General features: G+C 44.8%; 1 protein-coding gene across 3 annotated transcripts in view; it reads right to left on the bottom strand.

Annotated features, from left to right (window-relative positions):
- The window catches only part of NMT2 (N-myristoyltransferase 2), a 62,112-nt gene that overhangs the window by 25,054 nt on the left and 13,777 nt on the right, over positions 1 to 23,281 (bottom strand). For 2 of the 3 annotated variants that reach the window (XM_027593451.2, XM_027593449.2), the window contains exons 2-3: positions 5,178 to 5,313; positions 1,224 to 1,368 (exon numbers count right to left, since the gene is read on the bottom strand). In XM_027593451.2, the coding sequence (XP_027449252.1) occupies positions 1,224 to 1,368; positions 5,178 to 5,313 (281 nt within the window). The remainder of the gene's footprint in view (positions 1 to 1,223; positions 1,369 to 5,177; positions 5,314 to 23,281) is intronic. The other variant, XM_027593452.1, reaches the window with a different exon arrangement.

Below are 23,281 nucleotides of genomic sequence, written 5' to 3'. Positions count from 1 at the left end.
TGTCCCCGGGGCTGTGAGCTGAAAGCTACCAACAGCCTGCCAAGCAGCATTCAGCTAAACCCACTATATCCGGATCGACAGACTCACATCCCTTTCTCTAATGGCCACTCAATTCAACGGCATTTAAAATCCTGTAAGTTCATTCTAGAGAGTCTTCCTCCATGACCAAACACATGTATTTCTAGAGCCTGAAGGGAAAAACAAGTGAGGAGAATCGCTTTCCTCGATCTTTCACATTCCCAAGCCCGTGCTTTTTCCAGGTACATGGGGTGGATATGGTGGGGAGAGGAGTGGGAACTTCAAAAACGTTGAAAACCATTATTTGAGGGCACAGACAAGGGCTGTTCCCAGATTTTTATGCGATAAAGCAGATAATTTGTACATAACTGGACTATTAAGAGATCTGGATGACAATCCTTTATCTTACACAGATTCTGGAACTCGAACAATCAAGAAAGAAGAACAGAGAAAGTAATTATAATCTATCTGCATAGGAGGATAAGAGAAAGCAGCAGGCTTAGCTTTTAATGCAGTCATAATCATTTTTAGTGCATTTATATATCATCACCTTTTCTACTGTGGAAAGGGGAAGAGTTAAATGATGTTTATGGAAATTTATGAGGCGAAAGTCTGAGTGGAATGTGAGGGAGCAGGCCCAGCGCTGAGGGGGGAGGCCTGCTGCCGAGATGCGCATGCACCCCAGGTGTCCCCGGAGCGCTCCCAAGGGGCCCGAGTCCCTTACTGCGCCGCTAGTAACTCACGCGGGCGGTGAGTGTGCAGGATCCTATTGCTAAGCAGCACAAAACCTTCCATTTCAAGAAGATCTAGTAGGGCAAATATCCTGTGTCTTTTGGAGTAAGTGAGATGGGAGACTGCTAAAAATTTACGTAGAGGAAAAACAATTCCATGAAGCTCAGGACCAAAAAAGTACCTGAGACTGTCTTTTACATCTATTTTTAATACACTAAGGTTTCAAGTGGGAGAAGTTGGATTTTTTTTTATAGGAACAGGAATTAGACTCTAAAATTGTGTCTACTGAAAAGCCAGTGTCACTACCCAATATTTCTATTTTAAGAAGAAAAACAGGACTTTTGTGTACATTGCTAATCTGTGATAAAAAAAAAAACAAATTACGGAAATTATGGAAGTTTCTTTTTTTTGTTGTTAACCCAGCTGTTTTTGTGAGTGGGGGCGGGGGGAGAAAGGAAGGCAGAAAAGCTTACTTAATTTGGGCACCGGCTGTGTGTCCCAAAACTGGTATCTGTGTTTGGCAGCCTCATCGATGCTCCTGGCGGGGCCCTGACACACGGACAACAGCTCCATTGCTCTCTGGATATCCTGCAACTTCTGCATTGGAATGGTGGGATTCTAGAACAGCAAAGACACAGACACAAAAATGAGGAAGCTGCCACCGCTCCCAAACCTGGGGCAGACACACAGGCCATCTGCCTTGGAGCCTACACCACCAAAAACTGACCATCTTCCTCTAAGCCTGGTCAGGGATCGGGCTCAAGGATGCTAAGGTATTAAAATAGAAGCAAACACATTATGTTAAAGGTAACGATGGCTCGGTAGTTTTAACGGCGCTTCGATAGTTTTGGGAAATCTGAAGTAAAGCCGACCACCCCTGGCTTCAGGGTCCCCCCTATCTGCAGAGGGTCATCACCCGCACTCATCCGGGCAGAGCGGCAGAAAGGAGGGGCACGCACGAATGCGTTACTACGATGAGACAGCCGGTCAGGCATACCCCTCGGTTTCACTGTTGGCGTTCGCGCCCTGCAGCAGCAATGTGGGGCCAAAGGAAGTAACTGCTAGAATGGAAACCAGGCAGATGAGGGAAATTTTAGTTCATTAAAAAAAAAAGAAGAAGAAGAAAGAGAAAGGAATAGGAAAGGGAAAGGGGAAAGGGAAAGAAAAGAAAAACGAAAAGGAAAAGGAAAGAGAATTGAGTGCTGAGCTGGGAAGGAAGTTAATCAAGAAAGGGAATCTCTAAGTGTGCCTTCCACCGGGACCACACCCTGCCCTCTCCTGGCTCCGATGCTCCTCCAGAGACAAACCTTCCAACGAGAACAGTTTCTTCTGCGAGTTTAGGTCTTTGGCAACCACAGCCTGTTTTCCCCAACCCAAGTGTTGGAAACTAACCTTTTTAAGTAAAACATATTCTCAGTCTGGAAAATTGACACTACCTTTCCAATCTCAAGTTCCTTCCTCGAAGCCAATATTCTCTTATCTCTGAAGACTCCCCAGCTCTTTTTTTGGAAAGTCCCTCAGATAATGTAATCCCACATGGAAAGCGAGCCTATATTTTCCACTTAGGGCTGAACAGGAAAATCACGGGGTTTTTTTCAGTACGTAAAATTATTAATTTTAGAATTCTGATGCCACACAAAGAATGCTCCTCGCTGTAGTTCAGAAGTGGTTAACAAGAAGTTCAGAGCCCTTTGGTCTTCCTGTGTGCCAACAAACCGGGGGCACCAAGGAGAGCTACCATCGACCCTGGCTGGTTTATTAATAGTAGCTCTGGACTTCTGGTCAACCTTGAATCTAGCATCTGTGGTCTGGAGCCAATCCTTTAACCTGGGAAGCTTTACCCATGTGACACACTACAGAACAGAGTTTATTTAATATAGGCCTCCCTGTGTTTGCTTAAGACTCTTGCTCTGAACCTCCAACACAGAGTAACTGATTTCCAGCAAAATGAAATTTACATCCATTTGAACCCCTCAACAAGGCAATCTACTAGAAGACCTACAACTTAAACAGAAGTCGGAGCACAGCATATTTCAACTAATCATGCTTGAACACGGACCCATTTATCCTTAAAAAGGCAAATTTGAACCTACAAAGCCTGCACTGAATTTGTCATGGGAATTTTTCTTTCCTAATTCTGGAGTGAAATTCTTGATCACAAATATACCAAACTCTACCTAGTTTGCAGCAAACATGAATCAGCATCTTTGTTCCAAAGGAGCCAAGGATATCCCAACTCCGTGAAGACAGACCTCAGAGTGGTTTCAACCCTACCTAACTAGCCTCATCAGGTTGACTAGCAATCTTTACATAAAACGACCATTCATGAAATATTTATATCTGAATGATCACTATTTTAAGTGCTTTCTTAAAGTGGAGAGAAGCAAGCACTATTTTCAAATCCACGGTGACAAAGCAGCAAGGAAAATTCAGCTATGATACATTCTTAAACCTATCCATTTACTTTCCACAGCAGCACCGCCTGGGGAGAAACGAATTCATGTTAGGGAAGGTGAGAACATGGATCAACCCCACGTTAGCTTCCCACTACCATACCCCTAAGTCAGGCACACCTCTTTTCCTCCGTGGACTACTAAGCTCCAACTGTACGTAACTTCACCCTTTACTTTCTAAATTTAGTATCTTGGAAAGATGTCCAAGTCCTCTACCATTAAGAAGTCTAAAGAATCCAGACAAAGGTCCTCTTATTCTGGTTCTTGAGGGCAGAAGAGAGTATTTTCTACACACAATCCACTGTAATTTACAGTGTTATTTAGAGCTAGCATCTTGTGTAAGGGAAAGAAGCTCCAGTTTAAAAAAATGCAATGGACAAAGGCCCACATTAACACAATTCTTATTTATTCTCAATTAAAAAAGAAAACAACTTCTCTACGCAAATGCTAGCTGTTCCGCCTGCCTTGGCTAGCTCTAGTTTCTCGTAAGTGACCGGAAGTAAGGGAAGGGCTCAACGTCACTGGGGGTGCGGCGAGGGGTACAAGCTGATGGTGGTGGTAGAAGCAATACGGAGGGGCAGAGCTGCATATAAGTGGCACCGCATTTATCCAATGAAGCGACATTGAGAAATGGGAAAAATGTCTTGCAAGTAGATGGTGTACCTTATGTGAGTGACCTCAGGAAGTAGGTACAGTGGATAGAGTATTTATTACCTGAGAAATGAGCTGAAAAGCAAGGGGGGAACATCCCATTTTCTTCTCACCCCACACAGGCAGTCAGGGAAAATTGGGCAAAGTAAGTATCCTCTCAGTGACCCCTGGTCTTACGTATAAAACAGTAACAACAACAACACCTGCCTGCAAGACCCACTTCCCACAATACAGTGTCAACTGTGTGCAAGAAAAAGAATTTCAACCCCGTGAAACTTGCCATATATAACAGTGCTTCAGACTATAAAGACCACTTAACAGACAGGATCTAACACTGTAGCCTCCTAACAGTCCCGTGAGCTGGGACAGAAGGCATCACCCCCACCTCACAGATGAGCAAACAGGCTCGTGGAGCGCGGCACCCACACAGCTCATGAGCTACAGGGCCGGGACCGAGCCCCTCGGCCACACCACGACCCACCGGGACAACTGATGTGGAGCTGCAACCATCAGGATCATCCGGGCTTCGTCATACTTCTAACGCCTCCCCCCCCTTTGCCCTGTGAGTTTCCTGTGTGGAAAGGGCCCTGTGGTCCCCCGTGGCCCGCACACAAGGCCTGTGTTCCCAGCCAGGGTGACCGGGGTCGGCCCCCTGGAAGGCGGGGGGGCGGGGGGGGGCGCCTGCCGTCAGCACCACCAGAACCCAGCGCGGCCGGCCATCCGCCCACCACAACTGCTGGCTGGGTCTCGGAGGGGTGTTTCTCCGGCGGGAACATCAGGAGCTATGGCCCACCCTTGGCAATGGGATGTTAAGAATGGCCGAGAAGCCAACTGGTCGGATTCAAAGTCATAAGACTTACCCGTGGCTGCTCCCGTGGGAATCTCCTGCCAGATCGTGTGGTGCTATTCAGGTAATTCGACAGATACCCAGAAAAATTAAAATGTGAATATCTTCTGAACTAAAAGTAATGAAATATTAAGCGTAACTTCAAAACAACAACAACAACAACACACACCTAACAAGCTCACGCAGAGATTGACTTCTATCACTACAATCTACGTACTAATGCGCTCTGTGAGAAAAAGGAAAAATGCGGGTCGTATCCACGTACACACAAAAACGCAGTCTGTACCTCTTGGTTATTTAGGTACGAACATCAGCATCAGGAAGGCTGTAATGCCCGCCGGGGACGAGCGCCTTCCAGCACATGGTCCCGGCAAAACCCTAAGTACACCTCCGCTCCCTCGGGGACGCTGAGCCCTACGATCCGGCTCTCGCATGCAGGAGGAACCACAGAGGCTAAAGTAAAACAGGAGTCTCACTTTGGAAGGCTGCTGGATTTTAATCTCCTGCGAATCAGAGGCCGAGTCTGACTTGGTGCCTCCGGAGTTCGGTTTCTCCTTTTTTCTCTTCTGTTTCTTCTTTTTCTTTTTGGCACCCAAATCCCCTCCAGGACTTCTGTTAGGAAATTCACAGAGGGTAAAACAAGAACAAAAAAAATCATTATATAAAATTAATCACTGAGAAGAACGCAAATTATACCCAGGAAGAAAAAAAAAAAGCGCTAGGTTAGGATGCCTGGTACTGTGATTTGTAAGAAACGTATATATTTGATCATTCAGATGACCTAATATATAGCTCTCATACATATTTCCTAAGTGACAAGAGCTTAAAAATGTCTGTTGTGTTAATGAGGTGACTTCTGGAAAGTGCCTAAGGACGGGGGTTGGTTGCCAGTGGTGCCAACCCTGTGATCAGGGGGTTAGAACTTATATTCCCAGCCCCCAACTTCCAGGGGGGAGGGGAGGGCAGCAAGATGGCCAGTGATTTGATCAGTCGTGCCTATGTAATGAAGACTCTATAAAACCCTCGAAAAACAGGGTTTTCCTTGTAGAGATTCGGGGAGAGTGGAGCATGGATGCTCCGCGCCCTTTCCCAGCACCTGGCCCTGGGCATCTCTTCCACCTGGCCGTTCCCCATTCCTAGCCTTTTATGATAAACCAGTCATACAGTGAAGAAAATGTTTCTAGTACTTCTGTGAGCTGCTCCAGCAAATCAATCGAATCTGAGCAAAGGGTCTTGGGAACCTCTGATACACACCTGGCTGGTCAGTAGTACATGGGACAGCTTGGGTTTGCAACTGGCGTCTGAAGTGGTGGGCAGTGTGGGGTGGGGAGCAGTCCTGTAGGACTGAACCCCTGCCCTGGGCAATCTGATGCTACCTCCGGGAGGACCGTAGCAGAATGGAGTTAAATGAGAATTCTGCTGGTGTCGCGTGGGAAGCCCGCCCTCCACACGCACATGATGAGATTAGATCCAGAAACTAAAAATGCCATGTAAAGCGGGGAAGGAAGTTGAGATGAGAAGTTAACAGGACAAGGAACTCGGAAGACTTATTAGTCTACACGAAGTCACACTGCAGGTGCTTAGATAGCATTCGAGCAGGAAAACTGGAGCTAGAAACCATATTTTATAATGGAAGTCAAGTAGCTTTCACACTTAACCACAGCTCCGCTAACCTACTTTTTAGGCAGCCTTTTAAAGGAGAGATACGTGTTGTAAAAAATTCCATTATAAACATCTCTTGGGTACAACAAACCACAAATCTCAACACAACAGAACCAAAGAAACCGCTTCTCTGCAGAAGGGGAAATTTTCCTTCGTAAATCATTTAACAAGAAGAATTAACAATAAAAAATTCTATGGGAAAAAAATGTTCACTGGTAAAACATTTGTCTGGAACTCTTGTCATCTTATGGCTGTCACGCCCTGTGAAAGAGCGAAAGAGACACCAGGGGATTTGCAATTTCCAGTTACTTGGGTCTACGCTACCACAGTATTCCCAGAAGGGAAGTTAAAATTCAGAGATTGTTACTGCATTACTGCCTGGATATAGGGAAAAGTGATGGGAACAATCAGTTCCATTCTGTTGCCCTCAATGAACTGTATCTGCTGCTACCTACTTTCTCTCTTGACTAGTTATCAGATATGTATGCATCATACGAGACACAAATGTCACTGATATATAACATATATATATATATTAACAGCCTCATAACATTGTCCCTCAGAGGCAACCAGTGGTTTTTCTGGTACGTATTCTTCCAAAATTCTCTTTCTTCTCTAAGCATGCCTTCATTTTCACTGTGGGTAAGTTTTAAACAAAAACTGAATCTTAAACATACCATTTACCAACTTGCTTTTTTTCTCCTTCCACTTACTTAATGTGTCTTAGACTTCTTCCCATGTCAGGATATAGTGAGCTACCTCATTTCTTTTTAGCAGCTACAGAGCATTCCACTGTGTAAATATATCATATTTAACCATCCCTATATTAAAAAATGCTACTGCAGGGGCACCTGGGTGCCCTCCGGTTAAGCATCTGCCTTCGGCTCAGGTGATGATCCCAGGGTGCTGGGATCGAGTCTCATGTCCAGCTCCCTGCTCAGTGGGGAGTCTACTTCTCTCCCATCCCACCCCCCACTCATACTCTCTCTCTCAAATAAATCTTTTTTAAAAAAATGCTTACATCTTTATGCATTCATGCCAGTATGTCCAAAGGTTGAAATGCTAGATCAAAGGACACAAACGTTTTTACTTTTAGTAGATAATTAAGATTGCTGCACTAAATACTGTACCAATATCCACTCCACCAACAATAAATCAGTTTCCGGTCAACAATTCCTCTCAGATTCATGGGAAAGGCAAGGAAGGACCCAGGATGAACTAAGACTGGCCCCAAGACTGGCCAGACAAGTGAATACAGGGCATTGCAGCTTCCTGGAGAAAAGCCTCAGGAATGCAAACCTCCACAGCAGCGGTGCTCAGGTAAGAAAACCGGAGTCGTGACTGCCCAATGCTGGGGCCTGTGTGTGGACCAGGGGGATCCAGTCCCAGGGGAATCCCACACTTTTGTGAGTTTTACCTCCAGGAGCAGTCAGGTTCCCAGAACAAACAGCAGACAAAAATCCCCCCATGCGTCCAGCAGTGGGAGGGGAAGAGGGACCCTTCTGAAATGAGCCAGAGCACTCTGTTCTCAACAAGGCCTGCCCCCAGAAGAAATTAGTTGACCAGAGCCTAACTGACATGGGGAAACAGCCAAACCCAGCCCACAGTAGCATCCTGTCCCACATGACGGGGGAAAAGAAAACGGAGGAAACAGGAGCAAGTTCAGAGCCCAGAGGCACAGGCTCACCAAGGGCTGGGAGGGGCCCAAGTGCAGGACGGCAGAACCCCCACGCCCTCACCTCTCACCACCACGCTACTGAAGGCTGGCCTATAGCAGTCCCTCTTACCTGGTACCTCACGTCTGGCTATCCAGAAAAAGCTGTAAGGTGTACTGAGAGGCCAAAAACACAGCTGGAAAAAAGACCAAGCACCAGAATTGGACAGGGCAGGGATGCTGGAATTATCAGACCAAGAATTCAAAACAGCTAAGATTAATATGCTAAGGTCTCAAAGGAACCAAGTAGACAGCATGAAAAGGCAGACAACATTAACAGAGAGACAGAAAACCTAAGAAAGAACCAGAAAGAAATGCCAGAAATAAAAGACACTGTAAGAGAAATGAAGAGTACCTTAGATGGGCTTATTAGAGGACTGGACAGAGCTGAGGAAAGAATCTCTGAGCTTGAAGATGTTGCAACAAAAACCTTAACAGAAACCTCCAGAAGTGGGGCGCCTGGGCAGCTCAGTCAGTTAAGCGTCTGTCTCTTGATTTCAGGTTCAGGTCATGATCTCAGAGTTGTGGGATCAAGCTCCACGCTGGGCTCCCCCCAACCCCACTCTCGTATGCAAGCACACACTCTCTCAAAAACAAAAACAAAAATACAACAACAAAAGAAATCTCCGAAAGTGAAAAGGTAAGAGAACAATGACCGACGAACAGAACAGAATACCCAAAGGCCGTGGGACACCTACAAAAGGTGTAACACATACGTAATGGGAATACCAGAAGGCAAAGGAGGAACCTAACGAATATTTGAAATGATCACGACCGAGAATTTCCCCCAGTGAATGTCAGACACCAAACCACAGATCCAGGAAGCTCAGAGAACACCAAGCAGGATACATCCCAAGAAACACTACGCCTCAGCACTGGCATATCCTTTTCAAACTACAGAAAATCAAAGATTAAAAAAAAAGAAAATCCTGAAAGAAGCCAGAAGCAAAATATGCTTCTCCTATAAAGGAACAAAGAACAGTAAGTCAATGAGAATGTCAATTTCCCAACGTCTCTGCCAATACTGAAATATTAACATTCTTTTTCATCTTGGAGGGTCTTTTTTAAAATTTTTTTATTATTTTTTTAAAGATTTTATTTATTTATTTGACAGAGACACAGCGAGAGAGGGAACACAAGCAGGGGGAGTGGGAGAGGAAGAAACAGGCTTCCTGTGGAGCAGGGAGCCCGATGTGGGGCTCGATCCCAGGACCCTGGGATCATGACCTGAGCCGAAGGCAGATACTTAACAACTGAGCCACCCAGGCGCCCCCCCCTTTTTAAAAGATTTTATCTATTTATTTGAGCGAGAGAGCGACAGAGAGAGCGCATGCACAATCATGGGGCGGGGGGGGGGGGGAGAGGCAGAAGCAGATTCCCTGCTGAGCAGGGAGCCCAATGCAGGGCTTGACCCCAGGACCCTGAGATCATGACCTGAGACAAAGGCAGACACTTAACCGACTGAGCTGGGCCCCCAGGTTCCCGTCATCTTTGACACACTTATAGGTAGAAAAGTCTTATTGGAAATTTAATTATTCTTTATTTAATCAGGAGCAAGGCTATATATCTTTCCATATGTTTACTGACCATTTATATTTTTCTATGAATTGCTCATTCATATCTTTTTCTGTTACCAATCTCTTAAAAAAATTGATTTGTTGGTGGCCTTTATACAAGCATGGATGGAACCTACCAGTTGTTAAGTATTTTCACTTTGGGTACTTGCATTTCATTCAATCCTGGCAACAGCTCTATGACATACTACTCTATGGCTGTAGTACCTTGCCTAGGCTGTTGTGTATTACTTAGATTGCAAATACTTTACCTGGTTTATTTTTTTACGCCATCTTTTCCTATGCAGACATTTAAAATCTTGGTGGAGTCTAATATTTAAGAAACTTCCCTTGTGGCTTCTGGGCTTTTAAATCTTGCTTAGAAAGACCTTCCCTACTGTAAAACTACATTAACACCCTTCTATGTTTCTCCTCTACTGTGTGACTTTTGGAAAATAATATTTCACTTTCTAATTCACTTGGAATAAAAGATGTACAATGTGAAGTGCCCATGCCTCTACTCTTCAAAAATACATACTAAATACAAGAAGTAACATCACTTGTTATTACTGGGGTCACACTGTAGCACTCAAAGACTGATAAGCAAATTTTATAAGAGAGGCAGATCTGCCTACTAATTGGATGCAATCACATAGTGAGGTTCTCTTGCTGCCGGATACTGTTCCAGGTGCAAGCAGTATCAAAACACATCTGAAAATTCTCTCTTTTTTAAAAAGATTTTATTTATTTATTTGACAGAGAGAGAGAGAGAGCACAAGCAAGGGGAACTACAGGCAGAGGGGGAAGCAGGCTCACCCTGAGCAAGGAGCCCGATGCGGGACTCTATCCCAGGATCCTGGGATTATGACCTGAGCTGAAGGCAGATGCTTAATGACTGAGCCACCCAGGCGCCCCTGAAACTCCTTTGATACTTCTCTCAACAAGAGGTGAGGTCTATTCCCCTCCGCGTGAATCTGGGCAGGCTTGTCACCTGCTCTTTGTGCAGAAGTGACCCCATGTGATTCGGGAGGCTCGGACACAAAAGGCCATGTAGTTTCCAACCTGGCTTCCTCAGGGCGCTCATTCTGGGGGTAGCCCGGAGCCACGGATGAGGCCTGAGTGCCCTGAGACCTCCGGGCCAGCAGACGGCACACCTAACTCCACAGCAGCACCAGGCAGGGCCGTGGGAGGGTGCCCAGGTGGACGACCAGCCCCGTGGAGCCTGCACCTGCACAAGAGGCCCTAAGGGAGTACCTGCCTTTCCAACTTCCTACCCACACAATCTGCAAGCATTAACAAAGTGACCACTGTTTTAGGTCACCAGCTCTGTGATGACTTGTTACAGAGCAATAAAACCTGGATCAGAAATTGGGTGCCTGAAAATGGAGGGCCAACTCTAATAAAACCCTAAAACACAAGCAACCACTCCAAGTCCAGGCGAAAAGGCCGGTAGGGGTGGTGGGGGCTCCAAGAAAAACAGACACAATGTTTCACATAATGATTATTTCTCTGAGTGCTTCATTTTCAACTAGGAGCCTGAATGAGGAAGGGAGACCCGTGCTACATACTAGAGGAAGAACGTTTATAAAGAGCTGTTGCCAGCAATGATGAGGAAGGCAGAAAATGTACCTAATGAGCTGATGATGCTCTAACTAAAAAGATCGCTGGGCAGAGGGTTGCAGGTGCTGGCTTCACGCCGCTGTCTATAATGAGACGAGAGAGAGATCAACTCAAGAAAAAGCTAGTTAGTTTCTGAGTAGAAATTAGAGAATATAATACACTCAGCCAATATTTTGCAGGTTAAAAAAATAAGTGTTTCTCATCCCAGCATCTCTAGAAGGCAAAGGGTTTACATATTGAGAAATGGCCTCAGGGGCACCTTCAGCTCGGGCTCAGGTCGTGATCTCACGGGTCGTGGGATCGAGCCTGCATCAGGCTCCTAGCTCAGGGGGGGAGTCTGCTTGAGATTCTCTCTCTCTCTCTCTCTCTCTCCCTCTGTCGCCCTCCTCTCTCTTTCTCTCAAATAGCAAATAAAATAAATCTTAAAAGAGAAAAGAAAAAAGAAATGGCCTAAGAACAGAAAGTCAAAGCAAGGGTGGAGCAATAAGACCCTTTGTTAGGATGCTGTGAAGATCTAAGGTGCTGCCTCTGGAGCATTCCAAACAGACAAAAGGCCTTCTAAGTTGCTGAAGGATGGGCTTCATCTGTCCTCTGTGAACAACAGAGCTTCTAAGAATCTTTGTCCCACCACATTCTCACCAGGCGCCCGGCAGAGAGAAAAGTTTACTTGACAGAAGAGATTTCAGGGTAGATTTTGTCGAACAGAGTGGATTATAAATGGACACGTAGGAAAGCCCATGACATTTCTAAAGCATCACACCAGCTTGAAGAGGAGCAGAACAAAGTGAACAGAGGCCTTTGGACCCTCAGCCTTTTATAGGCAGGAAACAGACAAAGAAGGTTACTCACTGAGGTGCAAAGTCAGTTTTCTTTTAGAAGGACGACTGGAGGGCCAGAACCAAGAGCCCCAGGTACAGCGCCCAGAGCCGCAGAGGACAGCTCCCAAGGAGAAGGACTGAATGCAAAGCCAGGAGCCGGCAACATGTTTCCGGTTGGATTTCAGAACTGCTATGGACCACTGACTGTGGTTTGCGCTCTACTTCCCCCCCTTTGGGGCTCCCCTACACCTGCCCACCATCCCATGAGGGGTATGGGGGAAGCAGACAAGGTACCTGCTCAGTTCGCGGTATTCATTCAGTTGACCCCGAGAGCCCTCAGTCACACCTAAACTTAGTTTACATGAGATCCCAGACGTCAAGCCTGAGCCTAATATCTAAGCCAAAACACGACATGATTTTGAAGAGTCTTAGGGAGGGTAAATGTATTCTCCACGTGGGAGAATGTAAATAGTTTTTGGCCAGAAGACAGACTGTGGTAGTTTTCAACATATCCTCAACACTTTTTTTTAAAGATTTTATTTATTTATTTGACAGAGAGAGACACAGCGAGAGAGGGAACACAAGCAGGGGCAGAGGGAGAGGGAGAAGCAGGCTTCCCGCCGAGCAGGGAGCCCGATGTGGGGCTCGATCCCAGGACCCTGGGATCGTGACCTGAGCCGAAGGCAGACGTTTAACGACTGAGCCACCCAGGCGCCCCTATCCTCAACATTTTTAAGAAAGATGAAAGATGGTGTGATAGACAGTTCACAAGTGGTTACTACTTACAGTTTTCAATGGAGACTAAGGTTTCTAAAAGTAAAAATTCTGATAAATGTAATTGATGTTTCTAAGAAATGACAAAGAAAGCAACTCTGTATGCAGGGAAAGTAAGATGTGTTTTGTTTGCGAGAGAGAGAGAGAGAGAGAGCTTGTGTCAGTGGTGGGCAGCAGAGGGAGAGGGAGACAGAATCTTAGGCAGGCTCCAGGAGCTGCCTCTATCAATGTAGAATTACAAGCAGAGGCTTTAGCTAAGCCCACAGCGGCCGTCTTTAATTAAACCCAGCACCCACTCACCCTCCTAAGTGATGAAACCACATACATTTGAAAAGTATTCCTTCAACACTGGATGGCCCTTGAAGATATTTTGACTGCAGCCCAAAGAGGAACCTATGCTCTCAGTTAAACAGAATGTTGTGTCTATATTCCGAATTACTCAAAAAAATGTAGCTGAAGCCACGGAAGATTTAAACAAACACATCACTGCTATAAATGCTCTAGCTCTAGATCCTTTTAGCATGATCTAAATTTGATTCCTTCTAAATAGAAATATGCCCTGCTAAGCACTGCTATATTACTTGTTCTTTTTGGTTGTTGTTTGGTTTTTTTGTATTTGTCAAACGTGAGCCTGTGCTAATTCGCACATGCTCGGAGATGCCTTTACTGTATATTTCAGGAGGGACTAGAGAAACGAAGTTCTCCCTGTCAAAGTCTCCCATTCCCAAATCCCTCCATCATTCCTGGTCAGCCGGAAGTAGCTACAGAAGAAATGGCCACCGTCCCTTCTCCTTGCATAGAAATGGAACGGTGTTTTGACAGCGGGGATTTGTAAGAGGGCTCCAACTACCTCCATCTGGACCTCAGTCTGTACTTTCTAACTGATTAAGTTCTTTCCAGCTTATCTCTTAACTCAGGCAAAAGACCCTCCAGCCAAAGCATCCCATGACAGGAACCAAAACTGCCTCCTCAAGCAATAGGGACCACCTAGACACCAGCAAGACACCCAAGGCAAGGATCGACCTGACCTTTACTGCCCCCTTCCTGTACCCACTGACCTTTGTCCACATTTTCCTTGTATAAACCTGAGAGTATTTTCAGCACTTTGGAAAGAGTTTTTTGAGACACTGGTCCGCTGAATTCCTGGTGTTGGCCTCACGGAAGTAAATTCCTTTCGGTTCCACCACCATTCATCTCTCTACCTTTGGATTTTGTCAGCGATGAGCGGCTGACCCTGGGCTGTTTGGGACCCCCGAAGCCAGGTGCTCTTGCGCCCCTGGGCCCTGGTTACAGTTCCCTCCCCCTGGATGTATGCCCTTATAGTCTTGTGACTCATTACAGCCAACATTCACAACAAATGTGTCCATATGTGACGGCCAAGTCTAGTGAGAAAAGCAAGCAGCCCCCACCCACTTCTTGCGGAACGCTCTCTCCACTGGACAATGCTGAGGCCTGTCCTTCTGGTGAGGCCATGGGTAGGCACCCGAGGGAGAAGCAAGCTGAGCTCCCACTAACGGCCAGCCACATGAGTGAGCCACCTGGGGGTCCAGTCAAGCGGAGCCTTCGGCTTACAGCTGTCCCAGCTGAAACGTGACCGCCCGAGAGACCCCCAGTGAGAAGCTCCTCCAACTGGGCCCTTTCCAAATTCCTAACCCATAGGATCTAATGAAATGGTTGCTGTTTATTACAGAGTAACAGTTACTAGAATATAAAGACATAACAACAAACAAAGTAAAGTCTTGTTTTATGAGGCATATATTTGTAATGTAATGGATAATATACAAATGGGAGACCCACGGGAAATGAAATGAGACGGGGTCCGTAAGTGTGTAGCCTAGTGGCTTGCACAAAGAAAGCCGGTCAATAAATAGTAGGCACTGTTATTCGTATATACTTAAGCATGTTGTTTCCCTTGCTGGGACACCCTTCCCTCCTTCACCGCCCAGCAAATTGCTTGTCACTCAAGATTCAGGCCAAGAATCACCTCCTCTGAGAAAGCTTCTTGCTCCCCCCCACCGCCCAATCTGAATCAGGTGCCCCTAACTCAAAGACTCCCCTGCCATCTGAGCACTGTTCTATTCAGCACACTTTAACTCGGTGTTCTTATCTACTTTTCTCACTACAGTGTAAGCTCCTTAGGAACAGGATGTCTCTCATTTCTCTATAAAATGTATGAAACAGTAGAAAAATATATATCAGTCTCTAATCATCAGGAAGACCAAGCCATGATTAGAAGTTTGGAATTTTTGGCCCCAACCCCCCATTTTTGAGAGAGGGGAGCGGGGCTGGAAATGGAGTTAATGATCGATCATGATCGATCATGCCTACTCATGAAGGCTTCATAAAAATCCCAAACGTCCAGGATTCAGAGAGCTTCCAGGCTGATGAGTACTCAGGGGTGCTGGGAGAGTGGCGCACCTGGAGGGGGGGGGGGGGCATGGGAGCTCTGTGACTCTTCCCACATACCTTGCTCTATGCATCTCTGCCATCTGAATGTGCATCTGTATCCTTTATCGCATTTTTAAATAATAAACTGGTAAACAGCAAGTCCCCTGTTTTCCTGGGTTTGGGGAATTCAAATTAACTGAACCTAAGGAGGTGGTCATGGTAAGCTCCCAATGTATAGGTAGTCAGTCAGAAGCAGGGGTGATTACGTGCGCTCGGGACTGGCATCTGAGGCGGCGGGGGGCGGGGAGGAGGCAGTCACATGCGACTACCTTCAGGAAGCCAGTATGGGAACCAAGTTAATGTGCAGGGCACCCAGCTGGCGTCCCAATGCTGTGATGGGGCAGTAGCATGAAGGAAAAGGAGAAACGCAGTAGGAGAGCTGGGTTTTTCCTACTCAGATGTGTGGTAAACATTATCCATGCTCACCAGTATTTCTGAATCTCCTCTCCTGTGGGCACTAGAAAGTATGATGCCTATACATCCCCCGCCCCCTTGAAGTGAGGCGCAGGCAGGCAGTTTGCTTAGCCAGTGGGAGACCAGCACACATAACATGCGTCACTCCCAGGTGGAAACTGGAGAGCCGTATTATACCTTCCTCATTGCTGCCCTCTCCTTCCAGACCAGCCCTGCAGCCCTGAGTCAAGATGATGGCCATCAAGAGGGGATGGAGCCTCCTGCTTAGCTAGGTCCCCAGGCCCAGGTACCTCTAAGGAGTGGAGGCTCTTGCCTGCACGCACACAATGTGCATGGGAGACAGATCTTTGGTGACTTACACAACAGAATTGTGAGGCTGTTTGTTTGTTTTCAGTGCAGGGTCACTTAAAGTCTATTAGCGGATACAAAGCATTAGCCTCTCACCCAACAGCAAGGTCATAAAGGGACTCCTCTTTCTGTTGGTTAGTATGTACTAAAATCATAAACTTTTCAATTTTAAAATGGATAATTCACTCCTCTGTAAAGTCAAAATATGAAAGGTGTCCTCCATAGTGAGAAAAACTGTTGAAGAACAGCACTTGAGATAGAGATTCATAGTTCCCTATTTCTGGTCCTAAAATAGAAAATAATGTATATTTTTGGAGACACATGAAGACCCTGCCAAATGGTACCCTAGTGGTCTAAAAACAGTAATGCATTCCCACCCCAAAATGACTGGTTTATTTTCATCAAATTTTAGTAGAATCAAATTTGTACTATTGTGATGTTTACATTTAAAATCATCTGGTGGCTAAAGACAACCATAAATATCTGACTAGCAACGGGGCTTAAACAAACACATCAGAGCCACGCAGCAGAGCTGGAAATACGCCGTGGATAAGTATGGTTTTGTTAATTCCCTGATTTGGGAGTCCGAGGATTTCAGGCTTTCCTCCCTCAATGCTCCCATGGCTGGGAGCTCACTGTAAAATAGTGAGCTTGCTGAACTGTGGTGGCGGCAGACAAAAGCTATTCACATTTGTATCCCCAAGGTCTGCAATGCTTTATTGACTGACACTAGTAAATTTTTTATGACAAATGCTTGTTGAATGAATGAGTGAGTAATTCTGGCTCTTGAGATGACTCCAATCACCTATTGCCAGGTGGCAAAATACCTCTGAAAGCTACAATTCTCCCTACCTGCAGGGAAAACTTACTACAGCCTATTATCACGTCTTTATTGTGCATCTACCAAGTGCTCAATAGTGTGCTGGGCGCGGGGGGGGGGGGGGGGGGGGGGGGGTTGGGGGAGGGGAGTGGTGGTAACTAAAGTCATCAAGGACATGCCCTTGGCTTCATAACCCAGGGAATTACCCCTGTCCTGCCTCAATTCTTTTCCTGCTGCTGGTTATGGCTTCTCTAGAAACCACTGGGAGCCCAGGACCTTACAGCTCTTCCGTCCAATTCACCTAGTTTAAAATATCTCCAAATTTCCAAGATGCTTTCACCTAGAGGGATACAAACTGAGAAGTTATGACTGGCATGGATGCCTACCCAAACGGACAGAAATGAAGAATCAGGACCAACGAAGAATCCAGATATTTTGGTCCTGTGTCTGTCAATCAATTTTTTTCTAAAAAAGATAAATTAAATTCATGGAAACTGGAGTTGATACAGAGACAAAAAATAAATAAAAATACCAGATTATTTCACCAAAATGTCCTTAAATATGTTTACATCACTGATTCTGTAACTTCTAGGATATTTGTACAATGAAGTTTTCCATTAAGTTGTATTTTGGGGTCTGGTATTACACACCCCAACTCCCCCACCTCCCAACACTGTCTTGTTAAAATTATACCATCTTATTTTGTTATGATGGAGAAACTGGAATCATTTTTGTTAACTCTAGTGCTCAAGCTTTTTTTGTTTTTGTTTTTTCCCTCTTTTTTTCTCATGGGCACTAAATTAACCATCCCCTCCTCCAAACTCCCAGACATATCTGATAGTATCTCCACAGTGAAAAGAAGCAGAAATCCCTCACCCCTGAGTGAGGACAAACTATGTTTCCATTTTCCAGAAGCCTCCAATGGAGTACAATTTGGAAATGAGAATTGGCAGGCATACCACTTCACACTTGGAGGGATAACCGTAATCACAAAAGGCAATAACAAGGGTTGGCAAGCATGTAGAGAAATCAGACCCCTCGGCTACTGCTGGCAGAAATGCAAAACGGTGCAGTCCTTTGGAAAACAGTCAGGCAGCTCCTCGAAATGCTAACCATGGAGTTACCATATCACTCAGCAATTCCACTCCGAGCTATGTACCCAAAAGAAGTGAACACATACATCAACCCAGAAGCCTGCACACATAGTTTCCCAGAGGCATCATTTACAATAGCCAAAAAGCAGAGAAGCCACCCAAATGCCCACCAACGGATACACAAATAAAGAAGATGTGTTATATCCATACCACGGCATATGACTCAGCAACAAAAGACAAAGTCCTGACCCACACTACAACATGGATGAACCCTGAAACCATCAGGCTAAATAAAAGAACCCAATCACTAAAGACCACGTATTACAGGATTCCATTTACACAAAATATCCAGAGCAGGCAAATCTATGGAGATAGAAAATAGACTAGTGGTTGTTAGGCGCTGGGAGGATGAAGAGCACTGAGGGGGGGTGACAGCTAAGGGACCCAGGGTTTCTTTTTGGGGTGATGAAAATGTCCAGAATTGATTGTGGGGATGTTTGTACAACTCCATGAAAATACCATATGCCACAGAATTGTACACTTTAAATGGGTGAATTGTCGGGTGTGTGAACTGTAGGTCAACCAAGCTGTTAAAACACTGGCAGGTGCAACTCCTGGCCCTGGACGTGGTAGGATGATGTCAAGGCCTTTGTAGACCAGGAGCTGGGGATGGCGGCCTACCTACAGCTGGCCTCCTGCAGGCCAGGAGGAGCGTGCGACACACAGAGATGTCACGGCCCCCCGGGTAGGAGAGATGCTGCTGGGGCCTCAGGGTAATAAAGAAAAAGCCCTGCTCATGAAGACTCTTCTTGGAAATCCGGTGAGGAAAAACTGACTCAGACTCTCGGGGCTCAAAACTAAATCCTGAACCACAGTTTAGCCATGGAAATCACGCAGCCCTTTTATAAAGATCTCTTGGTTCTTTAAGAACAGAAGTTGCACTTCCTACTTCCCCAAGAATTCATATGAAAGATTCATAGTGGAAAGCCTCTCAGTTTTCCTACCCCAGGAAGGACAGGTACTTCTGTCTGTGCCTACAGAGAATCTTTGGCATATTCGAACCCCATTTATCCTTCAAAGGTTAACCAATAAACTTCTCAGCCATGGAAATGGCAAATATTTAATATGTACATCCGGCAAATCTCTTCAAAGAAATATTCAAGGATTCTATAGACAGGACTTAATGGAATGAACAAAGGAATACAGCCATGCAAACATTTTGCAGATGCTCCAGGATAAACAAGTGGGGCAGAGACTGCTGGCTGACTACAAAATCCATCTTCCCTTTCTCTCCGGCCTCACAACGAGACCACGTTTTCCAGCTCGCTCCCCGTCAGGTATGGCCATGTGACCAGGTTCTAGCCAGTGGGATGGGAGTAGGAGTGAGGTCTGCCACTTCCTGCTGGCCCAGAGACCCTCTTGGGTGTTCTCCCCACTCCTTCCCATGTGCTGATGGGATGCAGGCATAGGATGAGACAAAAGAGAATGGGAGAGCCACACATTGGGAGAACGCGAGGCTCTGATTGACAGAATGAAGGAAAAGTCTTCTTGCCACCCATCTGAACGCCTTCCCGCAGGTGTCATATGAAGGAAATTTTCATTGCATTAAGCAAAGTACACATGAGAGTCTACCTGATACAGCAGCTTAGCCTATCATAACTTATACATTAATCTTAAGGGTGACATCAAAAGAACTCAATTTAGGGCATGTGAATCCCCAAAATAACAATTTTAGATTTCACAGGATTCCACCAGAGATCATTTAGTTCCTCCCTGCAAAAACCATTAACAGTTTGATGCTTTAATTGTTTTATAAATTTTTCCCCTTGATTTACTATTTCTGCAAAGAAAACAATGGGATTACAGATAAGCTTTGTTATATTTTCATGCATTTTTGTAAAGTGTCTATAATAATTACGATGCCTAAAATGGTCAAGAACAAAGACTCTGGAAGAGGTTTCAAGATGGCAGCATAAAAAGACACTGAGCTCACCTCCTTCCACAGACACAACACATCTACATCTGTATACAGAAAGGGGCCTAGAAACTGGATGAACACAGCCACCACAACAGGGACGGCACCAGAGTGTACAGAAGAGGGAGACATATGGTCTCACTGAGGAGAAAAAACCCACCACACCCCAGCCATAGGGTTCCAGCCAGGAGGGGCCCTAGCTATAAGAAAATTTTCCCTAAGGAGCAAGAGATTTGAGCTCCAAACCAGGCATGCCAACTTAGATCCTACATGGGAGAGACGAGCCCCTAAAATACCTGGCTTTGAAAACCAAAAGGGAGTACATTCAGGAAAACTACAGACCTGTAGGGAAAGAAAAACCCACTCTTAAAGGGCTTGCGCACAGACTCACTAAACCAGGAAGTGAGTGCAAAAGCTCCAGATAGAAAAGTACATAGATTATAGGTAAAGGAGACCCATTTACTAATCTGGAGTGCCTCTCAGACAGGCAGGAGGCAGCTGGGCCTCTCCCCAAGGACTGAGACACTGGTGTCAGTCATTTTTGCTGTCTCATTCAGCCATGCTGATCCTGGCACCAGTGGGCACCATTTTGGAATTGTTCCTCTAGACTGCTAAAGCCAGGAGGCATGTTCTGCTAAGAGCCCGGGACAACCCTGTTCCTCCTTGAACCCCACAGCAGACAGGCTGATAACCCTGCCCACCAGCACACCCACAGCAGTCTGGGCAGGGCCTCACAACCACCAGGCTGGGGGCCAGCCCTGCCCAGCAGCAAGCCCCCACCAGTGGAAGCCCAGCCACAGCACAGGGGCGCTGCCCAATGAACTTGAGAGAACAATGGGTGAACACAGTAAGAACTTCAACAAAGAGCTGTAAAACAAGATAAAAAAACAACAGTCAGAGCTGAAGAATACAGTTAACTGAAACGAAAAGCACACTAGAGGGAATCAACAGCAGATGAGAGGATGCAGAACAGATCTGCAAACTGGAAGACAGGGTAGTGGAAGCACCCAAACTGAACAGCAAAAAGAAAAAAGAATTTCAAAAAAGGAAGACAGTTTAAGGGACCTCCAGGACAACATCAGGCATACTAACGTTCACATTACAGAGGTGCCAGAAGAAGGCAGAGGGAAAGGGGCAAAATACTTATTTGAAAAGTAACAGCTGAAAACTTCCCTAGCCTGGCAACGGAAACAGACATCCAGGTCCAGGAAGCACACAGAGTTCCAAAAAAAGATAATCCCAAGGAGATCTACAATAAGACACATTATATTTAACATGTCAAAAATTAAAGAGAGAATCTTAAAAGCAGAAGGAGCAAGTCAACAGTTACATAGAAGGGAGCCCCCATTAAGACCATAAGCTGATTTTTTGACATAAACTTTGCAGGCCAGAGGGAGTGGCACAATATATTCAAAGGGCTGAAAGGAAAAAATTTACAACCAAGAATACTCTACCCAGCAAGATTATCATTCAGAATTAAAGGGAAGATAAAGGGTTTCCCAGGGAAGGAAAAGCTAAAGGAGTTCATCACCACTAAACAGCTTTATAAGAAATATTAAAGGGACTTCTTAAAGTAAAAAAGAAAAAGCCAAAACTAGAAATAGAAAAAATATATCAAAAAAAAAAAATCTCACTAGTAAAGACATCCATATAGTGGTATATAGAACCCAAAAGGTAGTGGATCAATCACTTACAAAGCTAGTCTGAAGATTAAAAGACAAAAGCAGTAAAATTAAACATATCTACAATGATTAGTTAAGAAATTCACAAAATTAAAAGACGCAAAATATGGCATCAAAAACATAAAATGTGGGTGGCGTGGGAGTTAAAAGGTAGAATGCATCTAAACTTAAACACCAACTTAAGACAGACTGCTATGTACATAGGCAGTTATATATGAACCTCACAGTAACCACAAACCAAAAACCTATCTAATAAAAGTGCAAAAAATAAAGAGAAAGGAATCCAACCACAACACTAAAGAAAAATCACAAAGAAGAGAGCAAGAGAAGAAACAAACAAGAACTACAAAAACAACAAAAAAACAGTAAACCAAACAGCAATAAATTCGTACCTATTGATAATTACTTGAGATGTAAATGGACTAAACGCCCCAGGAAAAAAGACACAGGGTGACTGAATGGATAAAAAAAATAGACTCACCTGTATGCTGCCTATGAGAGACTCACTTCAGACCTAAAGGCACACACAGACTGAAAGTGAAGGGATGGGAAAAGATAGTCCATGCAAACAGAAATGAAAATAAAGCTAGCAACACTGGTATCAGACAAAATATACTTTAAATCAAAGTCTGTAACACCAGACAAAGAAGGGCATTACATGATGATCAAAGGATCAAGCCAACAAAAAGATGTAACACTTGTAAATACCTATGCACCCAATATCGGAGCACCTGAATACACAAAGGAAGTATTAACAGACACAAAGGGAGAAACTGCCAGTAATACAGTAATAGTAGGGAACTTTAACATTCTACTTAGATCATCCAGACAGAAAACTAATAAGCACAGTGGCCTTAAACCACACGTTAGACCAGATGGACTTAATGGATATATACAGAACATTCCATCCAAAAACAGCAGAATACACATTCTTCCAGGGGTGTGAAATCTCCAACTTTGTTTTTGCTCAAGATTGCTTTGAATATCTGGGGTCTTTTGTGGTCCATACAAACTTTAGGATTATTTGTTCTAGTTCTGTGAAAAATGCCCCTGGAGGGTAAAAATGCCATTGGTATTTTGATAGGGATTGTGTTTAGATTGCTTTGGGCAGTTATGGACATTTTAACAATATTAAGTCTTCCAATCCATGAGCTCGGTATATCTTTTTATTTATTTGTGTCCTCTCCCATCTTTTTCATTAATGTCTTACAGTTTTCAGAGTACAGATCTTTCACCTTCTTGGTTAAATTTATTCTTGGGTATCTTAAGCTTTCTCAATGGAATATTACTCAGCCATAAAAAAGAATGAAATCTTGCCATTTGTGACAACCTGGATAGCCCTGGAGGGTGTATGTTAAGTGAAATTAATCAGACAGAGAAAGACAAATACTGTAAGCTTTATATGTGGAACCTAAAAAAAAACAAAACAAAACAAACAAATAAAACAAAACTGAAACAGACTTATAGATATAGAGAATAAACTGAGGGTTACCAGAGAGGAGGTGGGTGGGGGGGGGGGATGGACAATCTTCCAGTTATAAATAAGGCACGGGGATATAATGTCTGGCACAGGGAACACAGTCAATAATGTCATAACAATTCTGTACAGCGATAGATGGTAACTAGATTTATCGCAGTGACCATTTTGGGTTTTTTGT

This window comes from Zalophus californianus, chromosome 9 (genome assembly GCF_009762305.2).
Source record: "Zalophus californianus isolate mZalCal1 chromosome 9, mZalCal1.pri.v2, whole genome shotgun sequence".
Classification (NCBI taxonomy): Eukaryota; Metazoa; Chordata; class Mammalia; order Carnivora; family Otariidae; genus Zalophus; species Zalophus californianus.
The sequence above is the reverse complement of the archived record's forward strand: the minus strand, read 5'-3'. Positions and strand labels throughout refer to the sequence as shown.